Source organism: Calidris pugnax, unplaced genomic scaffold (genome assembly GCF_001431845.1).
Source record: "Calidris pugnax isolate Ruff unplaced genomic scaffold, ASM143184v1 scaffold56, whole genome shotgun sequence".
In the NCBI taxonomy this organism is placed as follows: Eukaryota; Metazoa; Chordata; class Aves; order Charadriiformes; family Scolopacidae; genus Calidris; species Calidris pugnax.
Genome location: NW_015090839.1, coordinates 17,423,592 through 17,446,735, shown reverse-complemented (window position 1 = coordinate 17,446,735; position 23,144 = coordinate 17,423,592). Strand labels below are relative to the sequence as shown.

Below are 23,144 nucleotides of genomic sequence, written 5' to 3'. Positions count from 1 at the left end.
TCTGGATGAAGGGCTCTAATGTTCTGGTCTGCTGCCAAAAGAATTATTTGTGTTTGGAAAGCCAAGACCATATTTCTACCAAACATTCTGTGAAGGCAAGGTAAGTACCCCAATATTTGCAACATTTGAGAAGAAAGATGTTGGTGATTCTACAAATGATGATGGTAGACTCTTGTAGCCTCCCAAGTATGACATTTAAGGTTTCAGAACACACATATTCCTATACCCTTTAAAAAAAATAAAATGATTGTGTTCTGCATCCAAAAAGGGCTGGTTACATTACTATTGGATATGAAATACGAGGGATGTGATTCACAGTTCTTCATGGCTTTTTGTCTAAGGCAAATGGGTCCTTAAGTTGTTATCTGTATTTCTCTGGGGAAATGAGATACCAGGTTGGTTGTTGCAGGCTACGCTTGTTATCAAAACCATTCATGTTGCATCAAGATTAGATGAAGAAAAATTAATCCTGCGTTTATGTCAAAAGACAAGATGACTGCCCCTTGAATAACACCCCAAATTTATTCCTTACAACCAGAGACCTATTTCAGAGCAGGGGGATGTGGGTGATACCTTTTTCCTCAGAGAGGTAACAGTCTTCATTCAGGTGTGAGAAGCAAGGAATATGTGACAAACAAAGGAGATGCGGATTAGGTGAAAGATGGGAGAGAAAAGTAACACAACTGCTACACCCAGCACCTTCCAGCTCACTGTGCCCAGCTTGTTAAGTACTGGCAGACTTTTTTTTATTTTGCTTTTTAAATACATAAACATCAGTGGCAGGAGTCTCCGGGTGCCACCTTGATGGCCTGCTGTTGTTGGTTAATAGTATACCATAAGTTGCTGAGTATAGATCTACGCTGAGTTCAGAGAAACACTTAACAGTCATAATGTTCTTATTTACAGACATGCATACAGAAGAGATAGAAAGCACAATTTAGGCTAGAAAGCTTACTTGCACATGCAGTTTTGGAAGAGACAAAGTGATAAACTGCTGTAGTTTCCATTTTTCTCTGTGCTTGAAGATTGATCTAAAATACCATGGCTATTAATTGGGAGGAGGCTTTCAGCAAGCTTTGGTTAGGAATATTTCTGTACACTTCTATTTCTGTTTAGGCTGTATGAGCAAGACAAACGTGCGTCTCAACAAACCTAGTCCACATTTTCTAAAATATCTGACTCCCCTTGACAACATTGTTATTTCTGATTTCACCATAGCAACAAATAACTTGATGTTTCTGGTGGTTTGTGAGAAATGTCCCACTACTCCTGTTGTGATATGAAAGCGCAAGTCTTAAGTTCAGTCATAATCTTTCCCTCTTCCCCGCCCCCCCCCCACTTTTCTTTTTTCCTCTTAGTTTTAATTGCCTCTTTTAACATTTTAAATGGATGCCAGAACTTGGCAAATGTATGTCAGTTGAACATGGAGGAGACAGCCTGCAAATGCTGCTGTACCACCTCCCAAGAGATGTTGGTCAGTCTAGCATGTGAAATGGTGCTGGAGGGAAGTGTCTGGCTGTGAAGACCTGTGGAATGGTTTGTGCCAGAGTAGCAAGGTATGAAATCTTAGGTAGCTGTTAACGTGTGGTGGGTGAAGCCTGGAGATGCCTGGGAGTAGATAAAAATGATTTACCTATGTTCCTGGTTTGAAATATCTTCATGGCCAAACAAGACTTTTTTAAAAACACTCTTAATATTGCAGTTATCTCAGATAAAGATAAAATTGGTTTTGTCCTAAGCCAAAACTGTCATCTCTAAAGTACATTAAAACTGCTGCTAAGGAACAGTGTGTATCCTCAAGGAGTGTGCTGCCAAGTATGGTATTAGTAAAACTGGAATTTGGAGGAAAAAATAGTTGATAGCCATTGTACAGGTTTTGCTCTCGGTGTTCTTAACCATTGGCAAAAATTAAGTGTAGATATCCAGTACATCGTAACTGTGGAAACGGGACTGAAACAGGTGTGAATGCTGGGCTTAATGGTTTAAGAAGTCCTCTTGTGATAGACAATTCTTGGTTTTGCTTGTCATTGCAGGTGTAATTGGACCTTGAATGCCTGCCTCCCGCCTATGAGGCAGGTGGTCAACACTCAATAATTGAGTGTGAGGCATTAATGTTGTAGCATTAAGACTTGTGGCACATTCTTCCTCTAATCCCGAGATAAAGCACCTAGGCTGCCTCTTCTGTTAAATTCAGGAATCTAAAAGTGCAGATAATCCTGGAATGAATGCAGTCAAAAATACTTGTTATGTGTAGTGTGATACTGAACAGACAAATCGGTGGTGTAACACTAAGGACCAGAGCACCTGATCCTCATTTTCATCAGAAAAATTCCAGCAGGCTGTTGACATGAGTGTCCCAGTAGTGCCAAGCAGTTAGGTGATTAAATTGCACTAGGTCCTGCTCTCTGTTGTCATTGTCTATATTGCAGCACCATAGCATGAGGACAAAGTTTAATGAGGAAATAAATAGGGATAAATTTTCCTTTGCTATCTTTTTCCCGATAATCTATTGGCTCAAGAACTCCCTGAGGTACAGGAATCCTGGGTCCAAGTGGATCCTCTGTTAGACAGAAAGTGGAACTATTTTGCCTTTTATTGCTAGGTAATTAGCTGTAGAGCTCTGTAGGGTTTTGAGGAGATTTCCCAAATCCTCAAACTGAACTCCTTCTGCGGGACATAGTTATAAGTATTTATTGTTTCCTGATGGTGGTGGTCAGGGTGGCAGTTCCATCTAAGACTAGCACTGTGTTGTGTTGGAGCAGGACTAGGGGTTGGTGTGGATGCTCTCTGGTACCCGCCTGCCTTGGGCTTCTGCCCATCCCATTCACTTGGCCGTGTGGCCAGTGAAAAGGGCCGGCAGCGGGTCCCACATCTCCACGTTTCTCTGCTGTTCCCGCCCTGGAAAACTACAGCCTGCTCCTTAACCCTGGTGAGAAACCCACCTCCAGGCCAGGCGAGGATGCTGCAGGGGGCAAGGAAGGTGCCGGTGGGCAGGAGGTCGCTGGGCAGGAGGCCCGGCGGTTGGCAGCCCATCGCAAGGGGGCTCGGGGACCGGAGGGAGCAGACAGCCCCGTCCCGCGGGCCGCCGCCGCTTCAAGGAGAGGTGCCGCTCTCCGGAGCCCTCCCGGCACGACCGGCTGCGAGGGCCGGGCCCGGCGGGTAGAGGCCGGTGCCGGGCCCCGGCGCTCCTCCCCGAGCGTGGCCTCGCCCGCCTCCCCCGGGCCGGCTGGCGGCGGGGCTCCGTCCCCGGTCGGCCTCGGACTACAACTCCCAGCGCTCCGCGGCGCGGCCCTCCGGCGGCGGCCGAGGAAACGAAACCGGCTGCCCCGGGAGCCCCGACTTCACCTTCAGGCCGCAGCATGAACGGCAGCGTGGCGGGCGGCGGCGGCGGCTTCTCCGAGGAGGTCATCAGCCTCACCCGCAGGCCCTCAGGTGAGGCGGGAGCGGCGGCCGCCCCTCGCCGGGCCCTCGGCGCCACCCGGGCCGGGGCAGCCGTCCCGAGGCCTGCGCGGCCGCCGGCGGGGCGGGGAGGGGAGGCCGGAGCGGTGGCGGGGACTGGCCGGGGGAGAGCGGGGGGGTCCCGGCGGTGAGGACGGTCCCCGCTCCCGGGTATGGCCACGGCGGGCCGGTGGGAAGGGGGCCGGTGTCTCGGGTGGAACGGCTCGCCTCCGGCTTTCTGCGGGAGCTGCCGTCCCCGCTGCACCTCCTGTTGCTTTCCAGTGAGGGCCGGGCTGGATACCCCAAAATTAGGGGGCATTTCGGAAAAACAGGAGCGTGTACCTGTACCCGACAGCATCCTGTCAGCGGTGTGGGGTAGGAAGGGAGAGGGAGCAGGGCAGTCGGTGGGACATTTTTTGGCTGTGATTTTCCTGTCACAGCAGCAGCCCGTGCTTTTGGGGAAGCCTGGGGATGCCTGGCTGCCCTCCCATTTTTCCAGGATTTAGGATGCCATTCCAGAAGCGCAGCCAGTTAGCACCAAGCGTATGGCTCTGGAGCAAAATCCTGGCTCCAAAGAACCACAGGCTCCAGGGAGGTTTTGGAACCAGAGCCGTACTTTGGTGTGCGAGGCCTTCTCTTTAATTAAAATGAGTGTGAGACAAAATGTGGCAGCCCTTCTGTCAGCACAACCGCTGGGTGCGGCTGCTGGCCGGCCTTTGGCTCCATGGGCCCCTTGGGGACCCCCAGCACCCACGTCGTTGGTGTATGTGCCATTTTCCTTTCTCTAGGGTGAAGGTAGTTCTCCTGCCGGGCTGGGGTTGGTCCTGACGCCCCGTGCCAGCGATCACACCCCAAAGGATGAGCCCAGCAGGCAGCCCTTTGCCTCCCCTGCTCACCGGAGTGGCCACCAGTCTGAAAGCTGCATTAGCCCTGCGTGCACGGCCACAAGCTAGAGCTAACGAAGACACTCTTGTCAGGGAAAGCTATTTGCTAAACGAAACTGACTCTGATGGGAAAGCTGTTTCCATAGATTTGGGAACCTGAAATCTTGAGGGAGGTGGAAGGGGATGTCGAAGGGCAGAGTTGAGAGGTCTTGGATGTGGCCACGGCAATTCAGGTCTGATTACCCCAAGCAGCATTTGTCCCGCCATTAAAATGGGCTGTGTGTTTTTAGAGTTAGGTTTCTAACCATGTCACTTGATTTGGAGGTCCTACAGCCCCCTGTGACCTTGATGCATTTACCATCTCAGTTATTATTAATTTCTGTGGAAGGAACAAAACGCTGTTATCTGTAAAGCGTAGTATAATCCCATAATCTCTCTAATCGGAGTTCTGACTGCAACTTTTTAGAACAGGTCTGATGCTGAACATCTCTGGCAAAAATTTGCTGAGGAGGTGAACGTGTTTACAGTGGAAAAACAGTGCTCATGTCTCTCTTTCAAATTTCCTGATGAGGTACTAGGCTGAAATGAGGCAGAAAAATCGGGTTTTATGGAAAAAGAAATAACTTAATTGGTTCAATTTGCAGTATTATTCAATCTCTCTTTTCCTAATCCTGCCAATCATAAGGGGTTTTTTTATGTCTTTTTGAGGGACTTTTGTGTTTCAGGGGGGTAAATGAGGCATAGGGAGGCCTGCAGCCTCAGGGAGGGCCAGAAGCTTAGCCCAGAATCTGCTTTTAAAGCTCTGCTGTTCCACTTCTGGCCCCTTGTAGACAAGGGGTTTAGTGCCATGTGCTCTCTCTTCTTCCCCTTGCTCCTTTTCTTCCAGTTGTGCTGTGTCTCCTTCTGTGGCCTCGTGAGCTGGAAGGGAAGAATAGCAGAGAGCTTAAGGAATGATAGGGAAGATATTTTTAGCCAGAGTGGAAGTTTAAGTGCTGGAAAGGAATGACACAGTGAAAAAGCCCTGTGAATACTTAACCTGGTCTAGCATGAACTGCTGCCTCTTTTTGTCATGAAGATCTGCTCCTGTCTCGTGTTGCCTCTGCTGTTGAAAGCTGTGACTTTTGATTATTTTTCCAGTCGTGGGTGGAAACTTGAAAAATGTGTACTTTTTTCATAGAGATATATATGTATATATTTGGGGATTTTTATATATGTGAGAGAGAATCAATGTACTCTGAAACTCTGATTTCTTCTTTATGGCTTTTTAATAAATATTGGTTAAACCTCATGCTTTCTGTAGCATTGATTCTCCCTGTGCCCAGGTTATTGGCTTCATGGCAAATAATTTTTAGGTTTGTGGATTTTACTTTTTTTTTAATTCCCATTTAAGGATGTGTTATTGTGTACAACTGTCTCTTCTTGGAATAGGTATTAGTCTAGCTGAAATGTCAGTGTTTCTTCGCTCTGCTGCAGCTTCCATTTTCTTCCTCATTTGTCTGAAGCTGCCAGGAAGAGGAGGATTTAAAAAAAAAAAAAAAAGAAAGAAAAAAAAAAAGGTGTGGCAAGATTGCTGTTAATATTTCTTTACTTCCGAGCTGTACACCTAAAATAGCATGACTCATCTTGTATGTCCTTTGATCTCCTATGACTGATTTAAATTGCTGCTTCCCAGCAGCCAGAAAGTGGTTTTACTTTCATTTGCAACTCTCCCTCTCAAAGTTTCTAGTCCCAACTTAGAGAGAAAGAAAGAGAAGAGAAATAAATCAGCCTGGCTGAACTCGGGGAAAATTTGCCTTCAGCTGTTCTTGACAATAGGTTTTGGATGACTGGTTTATGTCAGAAAAATAAGAGTGGTGGTTTTTTTTTTTTTTTCTTTATTTGCTTTGTATATTTGTGGGTTTTTTTCCTTGGCTTTTCTTTCTTTTTTCATTGCAAGCTTCTTGTTAGGGAATCTTTCCCATCCCTTGTCACATACTGTCATTTGTAGAGAAACTTAGCTGCATGTGCAATGGGGAATTGGCTCTCATAACCTGTGGTTTTCCAGATTTTGAATTCAATTTGTTCTTGCGGATTTCAGTGAAACAAAGAGTCTTAATCTTTAATTGCACTTTAATCCAGCAGCTGGTTCCAGCTAGAGATCTGTAATTGAGGCTTACTTTAAAGAGCAATACAAAACATAACAAAAATGTGACGTGGATATCAGTTCCGTTTAATGTATGTTTAATATATGCATTCCTTTTTGTTTTACTTCAAATCCCAGAACTTTGTCTTTATTTCCTGTGGTGTTTTGGATTCCAGAAACAGAAAAAAGTGATTACATACAATTTAATGTAGCTGCATCTAAGCTAATCTTACTAGACGCCAGTTCCAGCTCCTTAGATGTGGAAGGGGAATGTTCTAAGCTCTAGGTGCCCTCGAGCTGGTAGCACAGCTCCTCTTGCCTGTTTCCTCATCTCTAGACAGTGTGTAAAGCTCCTCGCCTTTCTTAACTCTGTTTCACAGCTCATGAAATGCTTGCCAAGCATGATTTCTTGTTGCTCAAAGGTAATGATTTAGTATAGCCTCCCGTGAAATGCAGAATGCTTTCCTTTTTCTTTCATCCTGTGCTAAAGTTGTGTATTCCTGCTGAGGGCTGAATTGGCATCTCAGAAACGATGGGATGTCCCTCAGTATTCCCTAACACCCACCTGAAAATGGCTCATGGATGCTTTATGGAATGAAGCATCTTGGACCCTCAGGCGTTCAAGGTCTCTCCTCTGTTTTCAAGACCAGTTTAATGATAATAACTTCTCTAGACAGTGATGGTTGGAAAGAATGATGCAGATTTGTGCGCTGTGAGTTTTAGTATGGTGGAGAAAACAGGACAATGTGGGAGGGTACAATCCCCGACAACAGCAAGAACATCTGAAGCTTTGAGCTTTTTCTCATCGGCTTTCTCTCTCTGGCTTACCTTAGGGCTGGGCTTCAACATTGTTGGTGGGACAGATCAGCAGTACATTTCCAATGACAGCAGCATCTATGTCAGCCGGATCAAAAAGGATGGGGCAGCTTACCTTGATGGCCGATTACAAGAAGGAGATAAAATTTTATCGGTAAGGCCTCTCTTCTGTCGCCCCGTGTGTTCTTGAAATGCTATGATCAGTGATGTGATGTGAGATGCAAGTTTGCCATCGCGGTGCACAGAGAGAAGGATGTGAATTAGGTGACGCTGAGCAAACTCCATGGAGGAGCTATCTTGTGGGTGTGGGGAGAGCTTTGAGCAGTAGGGAGATGAGTGCCTCTACACGTGGGCTCATCTCTTCTGCCTTCTTGATTTGTCTCAGAAGCAGTCCTTGGTGCTGCGTTTGTATTTTCTCTGTTACTTGCCTCTCTAAGGTTTTAGAATCCATCAGACCTTCTCTTGCTCACAATGGATCATCGTTTACACGTGTGTAAATAAAGGTCTTCCACCTTTAAGTTTCCATTTTTTTACTGGTAGTCCATGATTACTGATCCTTTTGCTCAGGGGTATTTTTAGGCTTTAAAACTTTGAGGCTGTAAAACTCTTCGTTTTGGCTCATCAGGAATAATACAGGTGGCTTTTCCTTTTAGAATAATGTTTTCAAGTGACTGAGGTTCAGTCCTGCCAGTTCTTCAGACAGTTGGCAATCATATAAGACAATACGCTTCACAAAGTGATGAGTGAAGTACCCTGTCCTAGTGTGAAACGTGATCTACTAATACTGCTTAATTTTATTTTATACTTGCTTATTATGTTCCACATGTACTCTTTTTAGTCTCTATAGAGTGCCTTGCACTAGTTGGAGCCTGTTATTGATCCAGAAAATGATCATAAGTTAAATGGAGAATATTATCCTATCTTCTTTTGACAGTTTAATATTTATGTACTTGTGTTTGGGAAGTCTAAATATCCAGAGAAGGGAGGTGCTAGGTGTGATCTCAGGGGATACAATTAGGAGTAACAGGGATGAAAAACTAAAATTATGTTGAATATCACCAGTTTGTGAATGAAATCAAGTACGTTATAAAACCTTCTGCCATGAGATATTATTTTAAATTAAGAAAAATCCTAACACATTCAAATGGATGACAATATGCATGCAAGTCTTTTTTTGTTTTGTTGCATCAATAGGCTTTTAAATATATGTTTACAACACTCTTTCAAACAGGAGGGCTTCAAAGGTAGACCAGTAGAGGGAACAACATGGGAAAGAGACTCGTAATTTTGCTGTAGTTGCTCTTTTATTTTCATTAGCTGTCAGAATTACACCTTTGATTTGTTTCCAGTAAAGCAACAGCATAAGAAGCTGCTATTGACACAACTGTCTTCTTGTATTCTGATTTTGCTTCTAGGTAGTTTTTTTTTCAGTACCTATGTGTTTTGGCTTGGAGTTCTTCTTACTTCTCAACATATAAAAATCTTGCCGATTATAATATCGTGCCCCAAATGCAGAGTTTTATGAAAGAGGAAGATTTTTGTCTCCTTTATCTCCTGTCCTTCCTATGTTAGCCTACATCATTAAAGATTTGCCTTTTGTCCTTCAGCAACTGGTTCTCCTTTTCCTTTTTGCTAGGTCAATGGCAGAGACTTGAAGGATTTGCGGCACAAGGATGCTGTGGAACTCTTCAGGAATGCAGGCTATGACGTGTCTCTGAAAATTCAGCGTAGGGTATGTTCTACCTGTTTCTTAGGGCTGTTTCTCAGGGCTGTTTCTCGCTCACGTTAGACTGGTTTCTATGATGGATAGCTCTCTGTCTCATGAAGCAGAAAAATACCGTGTGAATTATGCATATAAAGGTTTTGTTTGAACTGTGGCCTTCTCTAGTTGACCACAGCTGTAATCATCCATGCATTACTAGTTTGTAACAGTGTAGGGTATGTTCTACCTGTTTCTTAGGGCTGTTTCTCAGGGCTGTTTCTCGCTCACTTGTGAAGGAGGAAGATTTTTGTCTCCTTTATCTCCTGTCCTTCCTATGTTAGCCTGCATCATTAAAGATTTTCCTTTCGCCCTTCAGCAACTGGTTCTCCTTTTCCTTTTTTGCTAGGTCAATGGCAGAGACTTGAAGGATTTGCGGCACAAGGATGCTGTGGAACTCTTCAGGAATGCAGGTTATGACGTGTCTCTGAAAATTCAGCGTAGGGTATGTTCTACCTGTTTCTTAGGGCTATTTCTCGCTCGTGTTAGACTGGTTTCTATGATGGATAGCTCTCTGTCTCATGAAGCAGAAAAATACCATGTGAATTATGCACATAAAGATTTTGTTTGAACTGTGGCCTTCTCTAGTTGACCACAGCTGTAATCATCCATGCATTACTAGTTTGTAACAGTATCAGTGCAGAGGTGAGTTTGGAGAAGTCCACCTTTGTTTTGGTGGACTATGGTGTGTTTTCTCTTGGATCTCCTTTCTCAGGGGTTTGTCCGTGAAGCCAGCATCTCAAGTTCTCTAGTTTTGTTTTGGAGGACAAAATCTTACTGGAGAGGTCGTCATGCTAGTTTTGAGCTGTGTGCGCAGCTCACCACAAAGGAACAAATGTGGGCTGCTATAGTTTAAATACCCTGTCACCATTTTGGATATAGAAAGAGCGGAATCCTTAATCCACTGTTGTAATTTGAACATTTCTGGCTAGCACTGAAGTTGACAAAATACTGATCCGCATGTTGGTGAGGAGAGGTGGATTGAGGCCCCTTTTCTACTCCTTTAGTAAAGGAGTAAATCTTCTGGACCAGTGTACAGGGCAGATAAGAAAAAACAAGAGAATTAGTGATGCCCTTTTCCTGGTAAAGACACTAGGAAATGGTGTGGTGGGAAGTGCACCAAGGGATGACTCTGTGTGTGTGTGTGTCATTGGTTCTGCTGTATGAGACATACCCTGCTCCAGCTGGTAGAGCCCTCACTTAAAACGTGGCAGAGAAACATGAGGGTGCCCAGTAAGGACTGGGTACCCTGCAGTAAAGCTCAGTCTGTTCAAAGCCATTCTAACCCTCCCATGCACAGAGTCTACAGGCACCTGGGGAAACCACCTTGCACATCCTTTACAGAACCACCTGGTCGTGACATAGAACTGGGGGTTCTCCTGTGGTAGGCTCTGACACAAATAAATGCTTTTTTTTTTTTTTCCCTTTGTAGTTGCAGCCACAGAATGGCCCCGTGGGTCATCGAGACGATGGAGAATCAGGTGGGCTTCCTCTAGCAGCCTTTCTGGTGCCAGGCCTGGCGCTCGCTGCGGCAGCGGTCTGGATCTTGCTGAGGTATCGACAGCGGATGTGAAGAGTTCACGTTTTGGATATCACTGCGTATTTTAGTAAATGAGGCATAGGGAGGCCTGCAGCCTCAGGGAGGGCCAGAAGCTTAGCCCAGAATCTGCTTTTAAAGCTCTGCTGTTCCACTTCTGGCCCCTTGTAGACAAGGGGTTTAGTGCCATGTGCTCTCTCTTCTTCCCCTTGCTCCTTTTCTTCCAGTTGTGCTGTGTCTCCTTCTGTGGCCTCGTGAGCTGGAAGGGAAGAATAGCAGAGAGCTTAAGGAATGATAGGGAAGATATTTTTAGCCAGAGTGGAAGTTTAAGTGCTGGAAAGGAATGACACAGTGAAAAAGCCCTGTGAATACTTAACCTGGTCTAGCATGAACTGCTGCCTCTTTTTGTCATGAAGATCTGCTCCTGTCTCGTGTTGCCTCTGCTGTTGAAAGCTGTGACTTTTGATTATTTTTCCAGTCGTGGGTGGAAACTTGAAAAATGTGTACTTTTTTCATAGAGATATATATGTATATATTTGGGGATTTTTATATATGTGAGAGAGAATCAATGTACTCTGAAACTCTGATTTCTTCTTTATGGCTTTTTAATAAATATTGGTTAAACCTCATGCTTTCTGTAGCATTGATTCTCCCTGTGCCCAGGTTATTGGCTTCATGGCAAATAATTTTTAGGTTTGTGGATTTTACTTTTTTTTTAATTCCCATTTAAGGATGTGTTATTGTGTACAACTGTCTCTTCTTGGAATAGGTATTAGTCTAGCTGAAATGTCAGTGTTTCTTCGCTCTGCTGCAGCTTCCATTTTCTTCCTCATTTGTCTGAAGCTGCCAGGAAGAGGAGGATTTAAAAAAAAAAAAAAAAGAAAGAAAAAAAAAAAGGTGTGGCAAGATTGCTGTTAATATTTCTTTACTTCCGAGCTGTACACCTAAAATAGCATGACTCATCTTGTATGTCCTTTGATCTCCTATGACTGATTTAAATTGCTGCTTCCCAGCAGCCAGAAAGTGGTTTTACTTTCATTTGCAACTCTCCCTCTCAAAGTTTCTAGTCCCAACTTAGAGAGAAAGAAAGAGAAGAGAAATAAATCAGCCTGGCTGAACTCGGGGAAAATTTGCCTTCAGCTGTTCTTGACAATAGGTTTTGGATGACTGGTTTATGTCAGAAAAATAAGAGTGGTGGTTTTTTTTTTTTTTTCTTTATTTGCTTTGTATATTTGTGGGTTTTTTTCCTTGGCTTTTCTTTCTTTTTTCATTGCAAGCTTCTTGTTAGGGAATCTTTCCCATCCCTTGTCACATACTGTCATTTGTAGAGAAACTTAGCTGCATGTGCAATGGGGAATTGGCTCTCATAACCTGTGGTTTTCCAGATTTTGAATTCAATTTGTTCTTGCGGATTTCAGTGAAACAAAGAGTCTTAATCTTTAATTGCACTTTAATCCAGCAGCTGGTTCCAGCTAGAGATCTGTAATTGAGGCTTACTTTAAAGAGCAATACAAAACATAACAAAAATGTGACGTGGATATCAGTTCCGTTTAATGTATGTTTAATATATGCATTCCTTTTTGTTTTACTTCAAATCCCAGAACTTTGTCTTTATTTCCTGTGGTGTTTTGGATTCCAGAAACAGAAAAAAGTGATTACATACAATTTAATGTAGCTGCATCTAAGCTAATCTTACTAGACGCCAGTTCCAGCTCCTTAGATGTGGAAGGGGAATGTTCTAAGCTCTAGGTGCCCTCGAGCTGGTAGCACAGCTCCTCTTGCCTGTTTCCTCATCTCTAGACAGTGTGTAAAGCTCCTCGCCTTTCTTAACTCTGTTTCACAGCTCATGAAATGCTTGCCAAGCATGATTTCTTGTTGCTCAAAGGTAATGATTTAGTATAGCCTCCCGTGAAATGCAGAATGCTTTCCTTTTTCTTTCATCCTGTGCTAAAGTTGTGTATTCCTGCTGAGGGCTGAATTGGCATCTCAGAAACGATGGGATGTCCCTCAGTATTCCCTAACACCCACCTGAAAATGGCTCATGGATGCTTTATGGAATGAAGCATCTTGGACCCTCAGGCGTTCAAGGTCTCTCCTCTGTTTTCAAGACCAGTTTAATGATAATAACTTCTCTAGACAGTGATGGTTGGAAAGAATGATGCAGATTTGTGCGCTGTGAGTTTTAGTATGGTGGAGAAAACAGGACAATGTGGGAGGGTACAATCCCCGACAACAGCAAGAACATCTGAAGCTTTGAGCTTTTTCTCATCGGCTTTCTCTCTCTGGCTTACCTTAGGGCTGGGCTTCAACATTGTTGGTGGGACAGATCAGCAGTACATTTCCAATGACAGCAGCATCTATGTCAGCCGGATCAAAAAGGATGGGGCAGCTTACCTTGATGGCCGATTACAAGAAGGAGATAAAATTTTATCGGTAAGGCCTCTCTTCTGTCGCCCCGTGTGTTCTTGAAATGCTATGATCAGTGATGTGATGTGAGATGCAAGTTTGCCATCGCGGTGCACAGAGAGAAGGATGTGAATTAGGTGACGCTGAGTGAACTCCATGGAGGAGCTATCTTGTGGGTGTGGGGAGAGCTTTGAGCAGTAGGGAGATGAGTGCCTCTACACATGGGCTCATCTCTTCTGCCTTCTTGATTTGTCTCAGAAGCAGTCCTTGGTGCTGCGTTTGTATTTTCTCTGTTACTTGCCTCTCTAAGGTTTTAGAATCCATCAGACCTTCTCTTGCTCACAATGGATCATCGTTTACACGTGTGTAAATAAAGGTCTTCCACCTTTAAGTTTCCATTTTTTTACTGGTAGTCCATGATTACTGATCCTTTTGCTCAGGGGGATTTTTAGGCTTTAAAACTTTGAGGCCATAAAACTCTTCGTTTCGGCTCATCAGGAATAATACAGGTGGCTTTTCCTTTTAGAATAATGTTTTCAAGTGACTGAGGTTCAGTCCTGCCAGTTCTTCAGACAGTTGGCAATCATATAAGACAATACACTTCACAAAGTGATGAGTGAAGTACCCTGTCCTAGTGTGAAACGTGATCTACTAATACTGCTTAATTTTATTTTATACTTGCTTATTATGTTCCACATGTACTCTTTTTAGTCTCTATAGAGTGCCTTGCACTAGTTGGAGCCTGTTATTGATCCAGAAAATGACCATAAGTTAAATGGAGAATATTATCCTATCTTCTTTTGACAGTTTAATATTTATGTACTTGTGTTTGGGGAGTCTAAATACCCAGAGAAGGGAGGTGCTAGATGTGATCTCAGGGGATACAATTAGGAGTAACAGGGATGAAAAACTAAAATTATGTTGAATATCACCAGTTTGTGAATGAAATCAAGTACGTTATAAAACCTTCTGCCATGAGATATTATTTTAAATTAAGAAAAATCCTAACACATTCAAATGGATGCCAATATGTATGCAAGTCTTTTTTTGTTTTGTTGCATCAATAGGCTTTTAAATATATGTTTACAACACTCTTTCAAACAGGAGGGCTTCAAAGGTAGACCAGTAGAGGGAACAACATGGGAAAGAGACTCGTAATTTTGCTGTAGTTGCTCTTTTATTTTCATTAGCTGTCAGAATTACACCTTTGATTTGTTTCCAGTAAAGCAACAGCATAAGAAGCTGCTATTGACACAACTGTCTTCTTGTATTCTGATTTTGCTTCTAGGTAGTTTTTTTTTTCATGTGTTTTGGCTTGGAGTTTCTTGTTACTTCTCAACACATAAAAATCTTGCCGATTATAATATTGTGCCCCAAATGCAGAGTTTTGTGAAGGAGGAAGATTTTTGTCTCCTTTATCTCCTGTCCTTCCTATGTTAGCCTGCATCATTAAAGATTTTCCTTTCGCCCTTCAGCAACTGGTTCTCCTTTTCCTTTTTTGCTAGGTCAATGGCAGAGACTTGAAGGATTTGCGGCACAAGGATGCTGTGGAACTCTTCAGGAATGCAGGTTATGACGTGTCTCTGAAAATTCAGCGTAGGGTATGTTCTACCTGTTTCTTAGGGCTATTTCTCGCTCGTGTTAGACTGGTTTCTATGATGGATAGCTCTCTGTCTCATGAAGCAGAAAAATACCATGTGAATTATGCACATAAAGATTTTGTTTGAACTGTGGCCTTCTCTAGTTGACCACAGCTGTAATCATCCATGCATTACTAGTTTGTAACAGTATCAGTGCAGAGGTGAGTTTGGAGAAGTCCACCTTTGTTTTGGTGGACTATGGTGTGTTTTCTCTTGGATCTCCTTTCTCAGGGGTTTGTCCGTGAAGCCAGAATCTCAAGTTCTCTAGTTTTGTTTCAGAGTACAAAATCTTACTGGAGAGGTCATCACTCATGCTAGTGTTGAGGTGTGTGTGCAGCTCACCACAAAGAAACAAATGTGGGCTGCTATAGTTTAAATACCCTGTCACCATTTTGGATATAGAAAGAGCGGAATCCTTAATCCACTGTTGTAATTTCTGGCTAGCACTGAAGTTGACAAAATACTGATCCGCATGTTGGTGAGGAGAGGTGGATTGAGGCCCCTTTTCTACTTCTTTAGTAAAGGAGTAAATCTTCTGGACCAGTGTACAGGGCAGATAAGAAAAAAGGAGAGAATTAGTGATGCCCTTTTCCTGGTAAAGACACTAGGAAATGGTGTGGTGGGAAGTGCACCAAGGGATGACTCTGTGTGTGTGTGTCATTGGTTCTGCTGTATGAGACATACCCTGCTCCAGCTGGTAGAGCCCTCACTTACAACGTGGCAGAGAAACATGAGGGTGCCCAGTAAGGACTGGGTACCCTGCAGTAAAGCTCAGTCTGTTCAAAACCATTCTAACCCTCCCATGCACAGAGTCTACAGGCCCCTGGGGAAACCCCCTTGCCCATCCTTTACAGAACCCCCTGGTCGTGACATAGAACTGGGGGTTCTCCTGTGGTAGGCTCTGACACAAATAAATGCTTTTTTTTTTTTTTCCCCTTGTAGTTGCAGCCACAGAATGGCCCCGTGGGTCATCGAGACGATGGAGAATCAGGTGGGCTTCCTCTAGCAGCCTTTCTGGTGCCAGGCCTGGCGCTCGCTGCGGCAGCGGTCTGGATCTTGCTGAGGTATCGACAGCGGATGTGAAGAGTTCACGTTTTGGATATCACTGCGTATTTTACACAGCTATGATGTAATTTAAAGATAGAGAATCAACGATCTTATCACAGACTGATGTCGAAAAGGATCATTGCCTATCATAAAGCTGCTGCTGATGTTCTTTATGTATTGATTTTGTTGCAGGGTGGATGGAAGCGGAGAGGAGGAGGGGGAGATGACTATTCATGTATAGAGTAGGATAGCTGGGTTTTTTTGACTAATCTGAGGAGGTTTTGCCATCCCCCTCTATTTTGCACCATGAACTTTCAAACACACTCATCTATTCCATGTTTTAAGATGTGACTTTTGGTTAAAGGGAGCGGGGGTTGGAGTAGTTTTAAATCAAAAACATTTACTAGAGGCTTTACCTTGTTTCCACTGAATTTGTCTTGAAACTAATGATCCCTGTCTGAACCATGAATAAAGAGAAGCAATGCAGAGGGTATATTATTTTTTCCATTGAATTTTTGTTGGTTGTTGCTAAATAAATGCCTTAAGAAAAATGTATAAAACCTAATCTGTGGTTTCACAGGTAAAATCATCAGTGTAGCTGCTGATTTAATGGTAATATGCAGTATTGGTGAGGTATTCTACCAGTTCTGGAAAGACACGAGATAGCCTGCTGCTAGTCAAAGACTTTGATTGTCACAGTTCTTGGGTCAGAGTTGTAAGGGAAAGCTTTCCACAAAATGCTACCGTATCGGAGAGAGACAGACAGACAATTGAATCACAAGGACAAGCAGTGGCAAGAGGTTTGGGGGTGCTGAAGTTGCAGAAGAGTTTTTAAATTAGTAATGAAGCAATAGTCCCTCCATCCATCAAGTGGATTGAAGTCTGCATCTCTCAGGTTAAAGATCTGTTTTGGGGGTTATTTTTTGCATGGGGAGTAGATAGATAAAGTTTTCTGTGGCAGAAAGTTTTCTGTTTTCTGTGCAGTCAGAAAATCTTACGAGGATTGAAAAGGAGAAGCGGACAGCAGGCTGGGATTGTCCTGGCTGTTGCTGGTTTGTGATCGTCAGGAGATAGACTGGCAGGTGTAAGCCAGGGTAAGCTTTAGCCAGTAAAACCAAAGGAAGAGACCCTTGCTCTGGAAAGAGTGTTGCTGAATTTACCAGCAGGGTTTCATCACTGTGATTTGAATGGTTTTAAATGCCCCAGCTGACATGAGCTCTGGGGGGTAGTACCTGTTTCTCTTGTCTCCAAGAAATCAATGTGTTTTGTTGTTTTTTGTAAAAGAAAAGCAAAATGCACGGTATGGTTTGTATGATGCCAAAAAAAAAAAAGAAATCACATATGCAATATATGTTTTCAAACAAAGAAAAACTGGTGTCTTGGTGCTTTGCTTATCTATATTCTTTATTATTCTAGCAGGACATTGTCGATATATTTGAAATTGTTGTGTGTTTGCTTAGGGCTATATTCCTGCCATCTGCTGGAGATAGAAATGGCCTGCTGTTATACACGACGTTCCTAAATCACCCTGGAGTTTCAGAGCACTTAGACCACATGAAATCTTGCTTTGGCCTATAAACTGCTCGAGGCGAAGGGAAAGAGCAAAGAAAGAGGAATATTGCTGAATGCTCTTGGGAGACTTTGGGAAAAGTCTTGAGGTTTGGTGAACGTACACTTGGTGTTGGATGGCCTGGGCCAATGCGTGCGGCAACTTGCCTTGGCCTGCAAACCAGTTATGCTTGCTAGCAGAAGGGCTGCTGTTGGGATGGCTCTTTGAGGTGCAGCAGGAACCAGCTTGCTTGTCTGTGACCTGCTCTGAGTACTTGGCTGTGGTGTCCACCTGGAGCACACGCGTGTGTTAAGAGGGGTGATTAGGAGTTAGTGCTGTATCACAGCCATCAGACTAAAGACACGGGCAGTAAGAAGAAGGTCTGTCTGGGACAAACCTCTTGGTAGCCCTTCCCTGAGTCAAGTTTCTGTGAGGGGGATTACGTGGGGGGGATGAGGGTTTGCAGGAGTGGTTAGTTTTACTCATTTCCCACTGAAGTGAGCAGAGAATGCAAAGCCTTTGGGTTGGTTTGTTTGTTTTAGTGTGGGTTTTTTTTTCCCACCTTTCAGCTTTGGGATTTTGATACTGTTGAGACATGATTGCCATCTGTGTTGCAGGCAGTTCATTGCAGGGGGAGAGGGTAATATCCAACGCCCAGATAATTGTTGTGGCTTACTGGGCAAGAGAAGGCCCTTCTGGTGCATAGTGTTCCTTTGGATTTCTTTTTACAATTACTGAATGATTTTAATACCACAGCATTAACTCAGTGGCTTTTCCAGAAGTCTCAATAGTAGTTTTTACTCAGGATTTAAACCATTCAGTCTAACCCTCAGGAACACCTTTCTGTGTCTGCGGCCTTCAAACCAGTGCCCAAGGAGTCCCAAACCATCCCTTTCCCAATCCCCAGTCACCTGTTGTCCCATTTATTGACAAAATCCTTATGGAAAAATATACCTCAACCCCAAACTCTTCTATATGCTGTAGCTCATATTACTTTCTTTCAGCAGCTGAACTGTCTCACCTAAACTTTGTGTGTTTCCCAAAGTCTTTTCCACCATGTGATTTCTGTAGCTTTCCTTGAGTTTCATCTTTACCCTGAATGCTCCTTACACATTTTCTGTCACTGTGGAAGAATGGAATTAACATCTAACGAGGACAGTTTGTAAATGCAAGCGATCAGAGAGGTTCTTAGCTTTTCTTACAACTTAAATCTCTTGAGTTTTGAAAAAAAGCTGAAATACTGAAGACAAACATGAAAAGCATCGTAACTGTAGTTTAGATGTTTGGGTTTTTTTAAGAATCACAGCATCACAGAATGATATGGGGTTGGAAGGGACCTCTGAAGATCATCTAGTCCAACCTCCCGATTCAGCTGTATTGTGAACTTAGTGACCTGCTGAAGCCTGGATTTTCATATTCATAGTTTAAAGACAAATTCATCTAGTTTGACTTCCTGTATGTTCTTGGCATTTGTGTCTCACAGTCTCCTGAATTGTATGTGCTAATAATATGTATTTGACTTGGGCATAACAGTGAGAAAGAGCAGCCAGACTTGATCTGAAGATAGGAAGATGCACTACTTCTAGCACTTTTTAATTAAAACAAACTAGAAAGGAGCGTGTGGGAGGGAAAGGTGCCTTGCTTTCAGTTTGCCTTTAGGTTTCAACAACTGGTTTGTTAGGTTGTTCTGTGCTAGATTAAAGAGGCCTCTAATAACTGATAGTCCCTCCCTGTGAAGGGATTTGTGTGTTGTAATTGCCTTATGTCTCATTATTTTTAAGAAATGAAGCCAGCTGAGCCCTTTAAGATTCTCAATGTAAGATACTTTCTCTCTTGGAGTAGTTTCTGTGGCTTTCTCCACCTTTTCCAGTGTTTCTGTATTGCTTTGTAACATGCAGACACCCCAACCATGTGTGGAGTCTCAGTATTGAGCATGCCAGTGCCATATGCCAGGAGTTTTTTGTATCATTTTTATCTACAAAATAAATTTTTTTCGTGAAAGTAGACACATGCAAAGCAATTTAAGCCAACTCCTGAGAGCTGGCATTTCTTAAATAACTTTTACAGATCTCTTTAGAAGTGGTATACGGCTTTCCCCTTCTTCCTTTGCTAGACCACAGAATAAACATTGCTACGTGAGAGGTAAATTCTCTTAATTCCAGTTTGTAGATGGAAAGACTAATCTCTTTTTGTCACAGTGTGACACTATGTGAAACGAGTGTTAAGTGCCTGTGTGTTCTGACTTATAAATCCTCATCCATACCCAGATGTGACCTGCATGGTGTGGGTGAAGGTGTCGGACTTCGTGTTTTGTTGAATGACTGCATCTCCTATTGAATTGGCTGCACACACTGACACTCTCTGCCTTGTGTGCTGCATTATTTACTGATCTACTGTCTTTAGTAGTACTGGTTTTGTCTTCTGCCAGACCATTGGTGAAAATACTGAATGGAGTTTGGTACAGAGGCAATGTCCACCCCGCTGTTATGATTTTTCAGTAACTGTTGGTATCTCGTAGTTATTGCATTCTTTCTGTAATGGATGTGTTTTGATAGTGTATAGCATTGATTTTTTTATTTTTTTTTTAAAGAATACATCTATCAGTGTATTGCGTAGTACTAAGTAGATTACATCTGAATGGTCAGTAAACTTTATCTGTTCTTTTGCTGGCAGAAGCTCATAGAAGGGTAATAATCAGACCAGGTGAGCTCCCCTCCTCTTTCCTCATTTAGCGATGTGGGGTTTCACTCTGGAAGTCGTTTTCCTCTACTCAGGTTGAAGAGCAGATAGTTTATTAATGGGGCAGTGCCCCCCAGGCTGGGGGTTGTGTGGTGAAGTAAGGAGGGCCTTAACTATACCCTTGTCCTCAGGGTTTTCCTCAGGACCAGCTTTAGGCAGGCTTGTGCCGCATCCGTGCTGCCATGCTTCATACATGTCCTCTCTGGAGCTCTGCTCTGTCTCTCCCCACGTGCAGCTGAGGGGGACTCCAGGCCTTTCAAAGCTTCCTTGAAGAAGGATCCATGTACGATGAGAACGTACACTGGTTTAAATGAAGAGCAATGTTGTGCAGACTCAAAACAGCTTTCCTTGTCAAACCTGAAAGCTTTTGTCTTTGCTGTTGGCAGCTATAACTGATGGCAGGCAAACTTTGCTGTAGAGCGAGCTGTGTGTCTCTTACCTGGCTGCCAAACCCAACTTTCCTAGGCTGGCACTCTTAGTAAAGAAGAGTAACTGTGCTAAATATGCAGGGTAATTCAGAGTGGCTTGTGAGTGATTGGAGATCGTTCACCAAGCTTTCGTGCTTGTCTTTGTGTCTGAATCTTCCTGCCATGTTTCCCTTCAGTAAAGTTCTCTTCCCTCTGGTCCCTCTTTGCCACCTCTCAGCAGCCAACATTTGTGCCTGTCTTGCACTTCTTGCCATGACAAAAGCAATTGTCATAGAAAAATCACCGCTTTTTCTCTGTGTCAGCAGATGCTGTTATTTGTTAATTCAACTCTGTGCCCTTAGTTGCTCTGAACTAGCTATCGTTTCTTATAGTTTCTTATTCCTTTTCTTTTCTCTTCCCTTTGGAAATGAATGTTGGCACTTAGTTCTGCGGCTGCCCTCGTTCAGGCTGGCTTGTCATGTGTTGGAGGACAGATCACAAGAACACCAAGCACCAGAGTGGTCTCCTCTGAGGTAGCCTCTGAGGCTGTACAGTTAGAGCGGTAAGAGGCTCTGCTCAGCTCTGAACTGAGCCCAAGAAAGACCTAAGAGCTTTACTCTGTGATTATGTGGATGCTAGAAGCTCTTGCTGAGTATCAGTATTTTAAGCAGGATGGTCCAGGGTCTACAGCATGAGATTCTACTGGCTGGATTCCAGTTTTTGGAATGCCTCTGAAGATCTGTGTTGATGTCATGAGAACTCCAGCTCCAGGCTTGCCCTTTTGGCCCTTGTGATGTGTCTGTCTCACCTTTCCAAGTTTCTGATAGTGGTGGTGCTGAGAGAAAAGATATTTCCAGTCGTTAGAGCATGGCAGTCCCCATTAGACCTGTACCCCATCTCCTGCTGTGGGTTGGATGGGCAGGATGGGCAGATCTTAGGGCTCACCAGCTAGATGACCATGTGTCCACTGCTTGGGAAAATGCAGCAGAAGTGAAGTTCATGCTAAGGATGCCGTTCTTCTTCTGGGACAGAGTATTTCCAGAGAAAGTAGAGAGAAAGTTTAGCAAAGGCAAGCAGAGTTTTGGAAGGAAAGCTGTACTTGTGCTTGGGAGCAGGGTTGCCTATATATCCGTGGCTAACAACATCTCTGGGAAAAAAAATTTGGGAGAGACTTAGAGTGGATGAGGAAAGAAGGGCTGAAGAAAACCTGTTTCTTCTTATAGTGAGTGTGTGAGGGAAGCGTGCTCCTAAAGAAAAGGAAATGAGATTTAAAAGCAATGGCAGCTGAACCTGGTCCAGCAGGGCAGCTTGGGCTGGGGGAAGTCAGAGAACACAGCTGGGGCCAGCTGGTTGAAACACAACATTTTCTGGGAATGGAGAAGTAGCAGTGTGAGGTGTGTGAGCCGTGCTGCTTTTTCATCTTTGACACAGCCACCTGCTTTGCCTACGTCAGTCTAACTAGTAATAAACACTTGGTGAACCATTAGGGCTACTCTGGATGTTAATAACATTTATGCAAATAGACAACAAGCTCTGTTTCACCAAATCAATTAAAATTTAGAGTTCCTAGACAGTTTTCAAGGTAGATTGCTGACATTAATTGAAGGACATCAAGCTGTTAAATGGGGAATAGTGTGAGTTGGATGGTTCTGTGGTTATTTAACATTCATTAGTGCAGGGAAATGCTTGTGTTCTTAAAGGTGTTTTTTAAATCTAGACTGATTGAGATACTAGCAATCTGGTTGTGAAAGTTGTTAGCATGGGGATTCCCAGATGGAACTGGAGACTCTGTATGAAAGAAATTACTTGCTTAACTGGTGAAATATTTGCTGTCTCACTTGGGTACATAAACTGTATGGGAGTTGACATGCAACACATGAAATAGTGGGTTCACAGTTATCCCAAATAGTCTTTTGCATTCATTGCTTCTCAGCATGTTTTAGTAAACTTCTAAATCATTGAAACTGTAAAACATGGAAGTAAAGGGGATATAAGAATTGTAATATTGTATATTAGGGCTTCTTTCACTTCCTTCTTTCTAAATATAGCCAGTATAGTCCAAAGTTTGGGAATGTGGTTCAGAAACTTAATTTTAAAAAGTGAGTAGTAATCCATGACTGCGTGGATTTTTTTTATGTAAGGGAAGTATTCACATATTCTTGGCTTTGCCATGTTGGGGTCGCATGGGAAGGGAGCGGAAGCCAGGTAGGAAGTAAGGCCAGAAAAGGTGCAGAGCAGGGTGGGTTTCAGTGGGACACGTGCCCTCCTCTGCACGGGCAGCTTCTCTGCAGAAACCAACCTCCTTGATCCCTTCATCTGAGCCCCTGCAGCAGTGAGGGGCTTCTGAGTCCCAGCCGAGCCATGTGGGCTCATGTCACATGCCACGTGGCTGAGCTGCAGCAAGAGAGCTGCAGAAAGCCAGTTTGTCTGCCAGCTGGGCACTTGAAGATCATAGTTTTGCAAAGAAATTTCAGTCTTACCAGTCCTTTTCCTGTAAAACATGGAAGTAAAGGGGATATAAGAATTGTAATATTGTATATTAGGGCTTCTTTCACTTCCTTCTTTCTAAATATAGCCAGTATAGTCCAAAGTTTGGGAATGTGGTTCAGAAACTTAATTTTAAAAAGTGAGTAGTAATCCATGACTGCGTGGATTTTTTTTATGTAAGGGAAGTATTCACATATTCTTGGCTTTGCCATGTTGGGGTCGCATGGGAAGGGAGCGGAAGCCAGGTAGGAAGTAAGGCCAGAAAAGGTGCAGAGCAGGGTGGGTTTCAGTGGGACACGTGCCCTCCTCTGCA

General features: G+C 43.5%; 2 protein-coding genes across 2 annotated transcripts; both read left to right on the top strand.

Moving 5' to 3' along the window:
- Window positions 1-3,142: 3,142 nt before the first annotated feature.
- LOC106887985 (synaptojanin-2-binding protein-like) lies at window positions 3,143-10,616 on the top strand. The gene is made up of 4 exons (XM_014941867.1): window positions 3,143-3,432; window positions 7,278-7,414; window positions 8,897-8,992; window positions 10,452-10,616. Exons 1-4 carry the CDS (start codon window positions 3,360-3,362, stop codon window positions 10,590-10,592), a joined length of 447 nt encoding a protein of 148 aa, XP_014797353.1. The 5' UTR covers window positions 3,143-3,359; the 3' UTR covers window positions 10,593-10,616.
- A 1,805-nt stretch (window positions 10,617-12,421) lies between these two features.
- LOC106887983 (synaptojanin-2-binding protein-like) lies at window positions 12,422-17,014 on the top strand. Its single transcript, XM_014941864.1, has 3 exons — window positions 12,422-12,989; window positions 14,468-14,563; window positions 15,545-17,014. Exons 1-3 carry the CDS (start codon window positions 12,699-12,701, stop codon window positions 15,683-15,685), a joined length of 528 nt encoding a protein of 175 aa, XP_014797350.1. The 5' UTR covers window positions 12,422-12,698; the 3' UTR covers window positions 15,686-17,014.
- Window positions 17,015-23,144: the final 6,130 nt, after the last annotated feature.